This window comes from Hetaerina americana, unplaced genomic scaffold (genome assembly GCF_022747635.1).
Source record: "Hetaerina americana unplaced genomic scaffold, ioHetAmer1.1.p SCAF_2, whole genome shotgun sequence".
Lineage (NCBI taxonomy): Eukaryota > Metazoa > Arthropoda > Insecta > Odonata > Calopterygidae > Hetaerina > Hetaerina americana.
In genome coordinates this window covers 28,527,330-28,538,738 of record NW_027286763.1, presented here as the reverse complement: position 1 = coordinate 28,538,738, position 11,409 = coordinate 28,527,330, and the positions used below count along the sequence as shown (strand labels likewise).

General features: G+C 42.3%; 1 protein-coding gene across 1 annotated transcript in view; it reads left to right on the top strand.

Moving 5' to 3' along the window:
- The first annotated feature begins 1,622 nt into the window (after positions 1-1,622).
- LOC139687652 (octopamine receptor beta-2R-like) overlaps positions 1,623-11,409 on the top strand; it is a 31,028-nt gene continuing 21,241 nt past the window's right edge. Inside the window, exon 1 of the mRNA XM_071584891.1 lies at positions 1,623-2,544. Coding sequence (XP_071440992.1) covers positions 1,623-2,544 — 922 coding nt within the window. The remainder of the gene's footprint in view (positions 2,545-11,409) is intronic.

The window sequence follows — 11,409 nt, the reverse complement described above, 5'->3', positions numbered from 1 at the left end:
GAGCTCGCTGAGGACGACCATCGCTCCGGACGGCCGTCGACGGCGAGAACCGACACGAATGTGGACAGAGTGAGGACACTGCTGATCACAGACCGACGCTTAACCAGTGAAGAAATTGCAGACCAGTTGGGTCTGTCTGCATCCAACGTCCAACGCATTATTTCACAGGATTTGGCCATGCGCAAGGTGTGCGCCAAGATGGTGCCGAAAATTCTGAGTGTCGACCAACAGGCAACGGCCAAATACGGCGTTGCCACGTTGCCGCACCCGCCCTATTCTCCCGATCTGGCACCACCGGACTTCTTCTTCTTCCCCCTGATGAAAAGACAGCTCAAGGGACGACGTTTTGACTCGATAAAGGCCGTTCAAGAGGCTTCGACGAGGGTCATCAACGGCATCCCCAAAGAAATTTCCAGCGGGCGTACGGGGAATGGGAGCAACGTTATACTAAGTGTGTAGTAGCTCAAGGAGCATACTTTGAAGATTATTAAGTCAATGTAAGTATATCTCAATAAAATTCTTGTAAAAAAATCAGTCCTACCACTTTTGGGTGCGACCCTGTACCTTGTCCATGTGATTCTGCACTAGCGTTACAGAAAGTAAACCTCCTTTTCCCCATACCATTTCGTCGATTTCTAAAATTTCTAAGCCTTTTTATTACAATACCCTTTTTATAGCGATTGAAATATTTATGTGCAGGTATCTTAGGTCATTTGCCCATTCATGGTTAATTTGAGAAAGATGGAATTTCCAGGAAACTGGGAGAGGGATGGAGAAAAACTCGGCGTATGCATTAGTCCTACTCTCTCAGCAGTAAAACGGCAAGTGATCGCACGCAATACAACGTCCGATGAACGACGTAGTCACTTGAAGTGATCTCCAATTGAAAATCAAGGATGATCGAGATAATTATGAAGATATTCTCCGTGATTTAAGGCAGGGCTCACGGGGTAGGATGTGAGTGAACAAACAACCGCACCGATCTGATTCAGTGAACCGAGCACACACGTGCCTACGAAATATTTTTTTAAGTTCAATTTTAACGAATTATAATTTGAAATATTAACGAAACACTCAAACTGTAGTAATTTTCATTCAACGAAGAGCGATCAATCCTCGCATGCGAGCGGAAGAGACGCTCCCCGCACCCTCTCTACCCTTGGCGCTCCCGTATCGCTCTCGTTGGCCACCCTTCCGCTCGCGTGTCCCGCGCCGGACTCCCGAGACGTAAACACCGTCGTTCTCCGCGATGCAATCGATTTCCGAATGAATGGGACCCGCGCGGACGCCCACGGAGCATGCGCCGGGCCTGCTCCCGACCCCCCTTCGCCAGTCTCCGTCGCCAGGGGCGGGCGATCGTCTGCCGAAGGGAATCCTCTTTCGCACCGCAACTGCCGCTCTCCCGGCGGGTGGGAGACGGGCCCGTGTCGGGTCCTCGAGGACGCCAGCGAACCGGAGTGTGGCCCCCGGATCCGGGAGGATTGGGCCTCGACGATGATGCAGAGCAGCGGGCGCCGCCCGTCCAAGGACTCTACATGCGACGGCGGCGGCGCGGTTGACTGCCGGCGGGGGTGGTGCGATCGATCGGCTGGTGGCCCGCGGGGGGCGGCGCGCGGGGGGGCATGATTGCTGCCCTGGCCGCGATGGCCCACCGCGCCGCCGCGCGTGACCTCGCCGGCGACCGCCGCACGACGGCCCCCCCGCCGTCTCAGGGGCCCCGGACGGGCCCCGCCACCACCCCAACACCGCCGGCCGCCACCGCCACCCCTGCCCCCTGGGCCCTCGTGCCCGCCGTCGTCAAGGGAGTTGCCCTCTGCGCCATCATCGTGGCCGCAGTCCTCGGCAACCTCCTCGTCATCGTGAGTGTGGTGCGGCATCGCAAGCTGAGGGTCATCACAAACTACTTTGTGGTGTCCCTGGCCTTGGCGGACCTGCTGGTGGCCCTGTGCGCCATGACTTTCAACGCGTCCGTCGAGCTGACGGGCCGGTGGCTTTTTGGACCGCTCATGTGCGACCTCTGGAACTCGCTGGACGTGTATTTCTCGACGGCCTCCATCTTGCATTTGTGCTGCATCTCCGTAGACCGCTACTATGCCATCGTACGCCCCCTTGAGTACCCATTGTGCGTGACGCGGAGGACGGTGGTGCTGGCCTTGGGCCACGTGTGGGCCCTACCGGCCCTCATCTCCTTCACTCCCATCTTCCTCGGGTGGTACACCACGGCCGAGCATCTCGCCTTCCGCCGGCAGCACCCAGACGAGTGTGCCTTCGTTGTCAACACACCCTACGCCCTCGTCTCCTCCGCAGTGTCCTTTTGGGTGCCGGCCCTGGTCATGCTGTGCATGTACGCTCGCATATTCCAGGAGGCACTGCGACAGCGAAGGGCCCTCAGCCGCACTCCCAGCCACGCCCTCCTCGGGGTACCGAGGCCCGCGGCCGCCGCCGCCTCCGCCATCAGGCGCTACCAGCGGGCCGTCGAGCGCCACAGAGCCCTCCGTGTCACCGCCAGCGCCGCCCCCGATCATCCAGAAGCCTCCGAGAACGGTGAGGCAGCGACCGAAGGGCCACTACCATGGTCTCCGCGGTTGAGAGCACCAGCCGGATGGTGTTGCACACACACACACGCCCGTCCTCGAGAGCTGGCATCACCCACTTATATATAGTTGGAGTATTGAACGGACGATATTAGACGTCAAAGCCATTGAAAACTTGACCCACTGAAAAATTCTTGCCTTGACGGAGTGACATCTGCAGGATAATTAAACCATAAAGCTCATTTGAGAGAATTTGCATCAAGATAATACTTATATTTTTAGGAATTCCAGATTACTCGCTCTGGATTAACGTACCTTCCTGATCGAGCACTCATCTAACCAGTAGTCTGTAATCTGAGCTAACCCTTGTGCCCTTTCTTCATATCAAGGGTTAGACTCTCAAATATTTGTTAGGGTACAGAAATTTTAGCAAACATGTTTTTTAGTGAAAACTTGGATTTTCCTTCTAATTACACTACTGTAATTTCACAACAATAAACTTCCATCTATATACATATTTAATAAAAAATATGGCTTCAAGGCCGTTCAATATTACTATTACTAATATATTTCATGAAGAGATATGTAAGTAAAAGCATTTTAACTAAATATTATACATAAATATATATATAAATATATACATATATATATAAATATATATACATATATATAAATATATATACATATATATAAATATATATACATATATATAAATATATATATATATATATATATATATATATATATATATATATATATTTCTCAAAGAAATGATACACCTTTTTAATATAGGTCACCGACATAACATTGGTGTCGGAGTTTATAAAATACACTTCTGGTTTTCATCGAGTTACAGACAGAGGGTCACAATCTTACGTTTTGAAAACCAGATATAAATCCAATTAGAAATATAAAATAAAAAGTAAGTATATTTTTAGACCCCCACTTTCACACGGAAGTAATTAAAATAGGTTGTTAATTTAATATTGACATCTAAGTTCTTAGCAAATATCGACTAAAAAATACCGTAAATATTGTTACAGTGCCTTCAATTAATCTTCTGTGGAACCCCTACAGTTTTATTTCTAGGAATGAATTCGAACATTCGAGCAAACTTGAGGTGGATAATGTGATAGTATAAAGTCACTCGCAAAATATATATGTTTGATATTTTCACTGCCTATTTTAAAAATGGTATCCATTCACTCAGTTAATATGATAGAAAATATATGATAAATGTAGGTTGGCCTACATTCGAAGTGGTACGTTTCAGAGATGATTTTGGGAGCGAAAATCCACACGGTATTTTTTCGATGGCTCGTGGAATGCATGCCAAAATTGGTGCAGATATGTTAAAAGGTATAGAATTCTGAGCAGGAGAAGCGTAAATTTACTTACATGAAAATAGAAAACATTTTCTGTTTAAACTCCTCACACTTAAACCCATTCAACCCGGAAATGAAAAAATAATAACTTTGTGATTCCACGGAAAATTTATTACGATACGACCCAGGTTTCGATGTTCAACGTCATCTTCGGGACAATCAATTATCGGGAATAGATTTGGAAAAATAGATATACGTATTTCAGATATTGCTACAATGCCTCAAAATTCTTCAAAGTACATCCCATAAGCGTTGACACACTTTTTCCAGCAGTTTTTCCACAACTCGAAGGCTCCCTGGAAGGTAGATTCCTGAAGGCCCTTAAGGGTACGCATGCAAGCTTCTTTAACGGCACTTGTGGTCCAATGGTGGTATCCTTTGAGGGAGAAAATGAAATAGTCTGCTGATGCCAAGTGGGGACTGTAAGGAGGTCGGGAAATTGTCGCAAAGCCTTTTTTTGCCAGGTAGTCAGGTCTTTGCAAGCAGGCATTCGGTTCTGCTTTTGGTCGTCCGTATAGACCGTGACCAGCGCAGATCTTTCACATCGCCAAATTTTCAGTAATAATGGCGTGCACTGTCATCGTATCAATGCCAATATGATCTGCGATCATGCGCACACATAAGTGACGGCCTGCATTTATCACTTCACGCACACGTTCCACGTATTCATCAGTTCTTGACGTCGACGGCCATTCAGTGCGGGGTCGTCCTCCACACTCTCTCGGCCATCTTTGAGGAGCTTGCGAAACTTAACACTGCAGTTTGAGACAAGCTTTCAGCCTTGAACACTTGGCAAATCATGAGAAACGTCTCCGTACCCAATTTCCCCAGTCCAACACAAAATTTAATGGCGTGCCAATGCTCAATTGATCGGTGCATTTTGCGCTTGAGCCGAGTCACACGACAGGGGCCCACTAAAAGCAAAATCTAGCCTAAACGAACGGTCGCAGGCGATTGGTGCTTGGCGCGTGTTGAAATTCAGACTCCCCACAACTAAACCTGTGCGTTTCTACGCATAGTCACGACAGAATTAAATTGTTCCCGATACTTTTTATGCAAATCTTGTATACTTTTTATTACAAAACAGGTTTGTAACGTTACCTAAATACCATTAATTATTATTTGATACTATAACAAAATATTTCCTAAAATTTGTGGCGAATAGTAGCAGGCATGAATAAAAAGAAAACATTTTACTGTTATTGAGAATAATTAAAAGTCATTGACTTTTATGAAAATAGAAAAAATTCTCCTCAAATTCCAAAGAAACTGCGGGAGATGCCGCAACAGTAACTTTTAACGGAGTCATCCGCTAATGTGCATTTCAATGCAACAATTTCAGAGCATAAAAATCATTCGCCTTGACTGGGACTCGAACCCAGATCCCTCAATATCCGGTCGAGTGCTTTAGCCACTTAAGCTACCGAGGCGTCTCGGTAGCTTAAGTGGCTAAAGCACTCGACCGGATATTGAGGGATCTGGGTTCGAGTCCCAGTCAAGGCGAATGATTTTTATGCTCTGAAATTGTTGCATTAAAATTCTCCTCAGTAATTATAGAAATATTTAGGTAAAATAAGCACAACCGAGTAAATTAATTTTGTCCATGTGTAGTAAATGGTATAATTTAAGAAGCTCAACATTAGATTTCCTCTTTTATGTGCTAAGTGCACAAAGATAGCCTCCATTACTACTCTGTCAGCATTTCACATGCTTCGTCCTACTTGAATAAATCCTCTAGGTCAACATTAAATCATGTACGTATTTATTTTACATTTGCCCTGCAATTGGCTGTTTAGAGCATTGAAACCAACCAAAACTTTAATTCTAAATTTTAGCCAATGATGATAATTTATGTCAACTCCATGGTGAATAGTTTATTATGCGCATTTGACGAGAAAATGCGGATTTTGTTGAAATCTTGAGTTGAATAACTTTTAGTCTGAATTGAACTTCAGTGTTCAGGGCAAAGGGGAAGATTAAATAAGTTTGAAGTTATATCCATTGCGGGCCTATGGAGAACACTCCCCCTTTATCCTCTTTTGAAAATTCCAATTCTCTTTTAATAATTTTTATAGACTGCTGTAAAGACGTTCCTGAGAACTAAGTAGAGATTAATTGTCTATTGAATGTTTTAAAATATTGAAAAAATTAGTTTTTAGGCATGAATGACTTGTCTTTGCTGATATTTAATTAAGTATCAATTTTATGATCGAATACCCTGAGGTCATTTGGTTAAGTAATAATTTTTTTATAATAAAATCCTTCGTAGGTTCCCCAAAAATAAGCAACATGTGTTAACTACAAGCAACATGTATTTTCTCTTCTGAATCCGAGCTTAGACAGATTTCTAAAAGAAAGTGATTCGTTCGGTCATATAAACCGTACACGTTTAATACCAACAAATTTTATCATATAGAATGAGATCAACGTCACCCAATAAAATTGATGAGCATCATATTATACTCTTTACGTAAATTATTAAATGAATAGACAGAGAAGCAAATGAAATAAGAACTTCGAAAAATGAGAGAAGAAAGAAGCCTATGGAGGACACTTACATGACGGAAAGGGAAATTGATTGTTCTTATCCTGAGGTATAATAGTTTAACGAAGATCATAGTTAAAGGACATATTGGGAGGGAAGAATTATAGAAGAAGGCCTAGGATAAAATTGGAGAAGTAGGTAATGGAAAATGATAGTGCAAGGAGCTATGAGGAAATAAGGAAACTGGCAGGGAACACGGTTGTTGTGATGACGGTGCAACCTGTTTTATAAAGTTAATTTAACCTTACTTCATGCTAACTACCAAATAAAATATATATCAAAATTTAAGTCAGCTTATTAAAATTATATTATATTTCTACATCACCTATCTAAATTTATTTATCTAGATTTACCTAAAAAAGATTGGTGCAAACAATTTCTGTTTTTACATGATATTTCGGTGCTGCTGGCCCAAATTTATGAAATTTAAGAGTGGTCCCGATTCTGTCTTCATGAGCCTATATCTATGTGTGTTTATTTAAGTCTAGAGTAACAATCATTAACATTTATTTTCCTAACAACTTTAAATTAATTTTTTTGTCCTCTTGCTACAAAACAATTACCTGACTACTATCAACGATTTGCGGGAAATAGAAAAGAGCACAATGGGAAAGAAGATTGTGGAAAACAAATAATTTTCCATATAATATAAATCTCTCTTTTCAAGATGGATTACAAACTTTATTTTAGCTTGCGTCTAATGTCCCTAGAAAAATGCAAAGGAGCTATATTTAAAATTTAAGTTTTAAGTTTGTGTGGCATATGTTAAAGTTTCAAAAGTGAACAACCAAGCTCATCAGTTTTTGATCCATCGCCGGAGATTCAATCAGGCAGAGCAATTTCAATGCAGCTCTAACGTACATAAGATCTCTTACGCATACACTTCCACCACAAAAACGCACACCAAAAGCCTGTCCTTGTTTGCAGACCGAAATTTTTTATTTGATGATGATTTAAATTACACTGTTATCACAATTTTTCCCCAATGAATCTGACACTCCTCAAAGAGAAATAGTAATTAGATGATTGCTTTCAAATTGATCCGGCCATCATATGAAATTCAAAACCGTCGTTGAACTGGATCTTAGTTCAGAGTACAGTAGATCAATGGGGAAGTACAATGAAAGATTAAAGGAGGTGACTTATTATCCATACTCTGAGACGGATGGATATATGGTATGAGGTAAAGCTACCATCATCTTCAATAATGCACCGCCACATCAGGTGTTTTACTAGAGAGGCAACACTGATAAAAGGTTCCTCAGGATAATATATCAGTTTAAGAAGAAATTATAATTCACTGTAAAAATAGGAAATTAAATTTTTTTGTATTGCCACACTAGAACTACAAATAGCACCAGCTAAGTACCCTAATAAAAGTGCAATTTGCTGTATTATTCGTGAAATCTATTTTTTCTTGAAGTGCAGCATGAAATACTTGAACACTTTATGGAATAAAGTTGGTCAATCAACGTTTTATTCAAGAAATAAAAGGAAAATATCAAGCATACGAAAAACTTGTATTCAAGCGTTCTTCAAGACAAATAACGAGAAAATTAAAAATAAGCTGCCCAATCTGAAACTTCTAAGCAAAGCTAAATGAGTAGGACCTCTTTCCAGTTTAAATCTTCAAAATGAAAAAGACGAATTTCAATAATCTGTACTAATTTGATGAACTAAATGTCAAAAGATCAGTTGGATATTTTTACAGCGTGAAATTTCCCAAGTTCATTTTGAAGACTTCCTTGAAAATGTTGGATATCATTCCTTCCACATTAACTCAAGGTTCAGCAGATAATTCCCTCATTTCGAATAATCCTTCGCTCTTATCTCATGCAGATTTCAGCTCAAAATAACTGTCATGCATGCTATATGTATTCACCAGAAATAAAATCTTATAAAACGAAATTAGTCGTCTATAAATATATACGTACAGTAATGCACAGTAAATGTCATAACCATTCATTACAAAGTTTCATTGCTACCCAAGGATAGCACATACATTCACGTTCATTCAAGGATGACACAGGCATTCAACTTCATCACAATTTAGTATTCAAATACAAGTGGCGCACATTCACAACCTCACGGAATGGTAACGTCGATTGTGGACGATTTCGGAGCTTTCTGTGGTATTTGAACGGCAATGATGCAGTGAGAATCTGGCGAATGTAATATCCCAGGAATTAAGTGGGAATGACTTTACATTTCCCAGGCTCCGACTTCCCTCGCAACACGTTTTTTGCGAATGCCAACCTCTGCTTCAGTTTTTTAAAGTAACTGGTCAGCTTTCGAAAACATTGAAGGAAAGATGGAAAAATAGACCAGCAGCAAAAATGTCGATAAGCTCGCGGCAATTCGGTCAAATTTGACCCTGCATCACTATATCAATCTCCAAATTACGACACGTATCACGACAGTGTTCTAAGTGAGGGTGTCCCTGGGCACTCTCGTTGGGGGTTGGGGAAGGGGAGAGCGCCAAGGGCGAGGGGTTGGGTGATCGGCGTGCACTCGGGTCGAGTGCACGCGCCGTTGGGTGGGAGGGGAAGGGGGTTGTGATCACGTGACCGGGGAGACTTAAATGCCGGAGGGGGCAGTTTCCCACGGCTCGCTCAGTCACGCGAATCCGAGAATAGAGCGGCCCCCAGTTGGTCCGCCGCCTCCCAGGCTGGTGAGGCGCAGGGAGCGGGGGAAATGGGAGGAGGGGGAGGAGATCGATACTCTGAAAACGCACCTCGTCTAATCATAGGCGGACGCTCTGCGACTCAATGCCAGTCTCCGATTCTCCCACAGTCGACACGCTTTAAAAGATTACCTTCAAGTGCCGGCCATTTCTCGGTAGGCGATCGCCAAGCATGGAATGTACGATGCCGGCTGGTCGAGATTGTCACTACTCGTCTTGTCCGCCTAATAAAAGCATATCTGATAAAAAGCATACTAGATCCTTAATATTTGGGAGTGCTGAGGCCATTTATTTGACAGCATTTAGAGGACAATCGGTTGAATTCACTCCGACTTATAGGAGTTGGCGCGCCGCATAAATTCTTCACTGCTACTATTTGATCAATATAGATTTCTGCCTCCTCTCGGCCGACATTTAGAACTCGTACTCACAGTACACGTTCCCGTTGACATACTTTCAGAAACACAATTACTTCGCCAATTTATAGCTCCAATACAATTACTGGAATTGTTACAGTTTTTCGAGGACGTAAGTATGGGAAAAAGCTCCACTTTGAAATTGATTTTGGATTCGAATTACCTCATCCCCGTTACCCACCACTTGGCTTATCCTTACAATGCTCCACCGTATTCTTTGTCTGCACAGAATATTTTAACTTCTTATTTATGTTATTTAGAAAATATTATCTTCCTTCTCATAAAGTTCTGTTTTTAAATGAAATGTACGCTATGTACGCTATGTAAGGACGCTAAGTGTCAAGTACAAATGTTTTGTATGTTCTCGTATATATTTTTTCGTATTACATAATTATAAAACAGTTGAAACATTCCAAGATGTGATGTGATGATATTTGCTGACTACATTGAAGAAGGTATTGGAAGGGTGATTAATTATTTTAAAGGATTTCGTGACTTTTGCTTGGGTAGGTTTTCCCTCTGCTTCCGGGAAGTTTCCGTCGCGTGGAATGTTGTCCACTTCGAACCGGAGACAACACCATGAGAGTGAGGCGAAACGCTTTTCATCAAAACAAACCACGTAACGAAAACTTCCAGGAAGCCCAGCGAATTCTCACGCCATTTCATAATATAAAGGCTGCACAGCCCAAGGCATATGAATCCAAGCAAATTGCATGTTGCGTCCTTAAATATGGACCGTTCAGCCATATTTCAATCTCAAAATATCTTGGTCTACCGCGATAGTGACCACACGACGACATTTTTCCCTCAACCAGACCTTCGTCCATCCTTAGGCTTTCATAAGAGGAGCAGGCAGCTAAGATAGTGGTCTGAAGGCATTGCACTTTATCCAGAGAGGATTTCTTCAACGGGTATTCATAAGGATGCAAACCGAGCGATTGCTCATTTTCAAGGGGCAATATGCAAGAACCCAGGGCTTTCACAACGGTATTACTAACTTAAATATAATGCAAAATACTACAACGCATACATTATTACCAGTTTCAAGACCTTAGATTCTACAAAATCCTTCAAATATATACCTTACCAAAACTGATTCACGAATATGCTCTCATTGCAACGACAAGGAAGTGACCAACTGAATTCATTAAATCGTATGTCACGGCAAACATTCTGTGGTGACTGATAGCATGAGTTCAACAGTGTTTTGATGCAACATCCAAGATACCACATGGAATCAGTCTTTCAAAAATACATTACAGACTTGCGTGCCCACGTAAGCAGATATTTCAATTTTTATTATGATGATAGAGATTCATAGACACATAAAAGACTATGGGTGATGCTGGACCATGTTATATTGAAGATTGGTGTGGATTAGAATAAATATTCATAAGTTTGGATCCATTTGTAGGAAATATGAGCAAAAAAGGCTCCGTTCGATGGAGGGATGATGAACACAATGAGGGCAATAAGTCAGGCGGATAGAAAACTGAGGGCGAAAGGGAAACGAAAGTGGGGAGGCGACTCTCACGGTCTACGTAGGATAAAAAACACAAGCAAACTGACATTAATATACTCTGAACTGTAGAAACCTGCTGTCAGTTGAAACTGTGGAAGCTGATTTTCTCTTCGGTGGTTGCCCCACGCTCGATCAAATCTCATTTTACGGACAAATTGAGTAGCTTCAGGCGTGATGTGGTGGAAGTCGAACATAATAAATAACTGATCGAAGCACCTTTCCACTTTATAATTTTTTTTTACTCATTATACCGCTTCAATATTGAGCGTCCGATAGTAGACGTCACGTCGAGGACAGAGAAGGAAAATGAGTGATTACGCATAT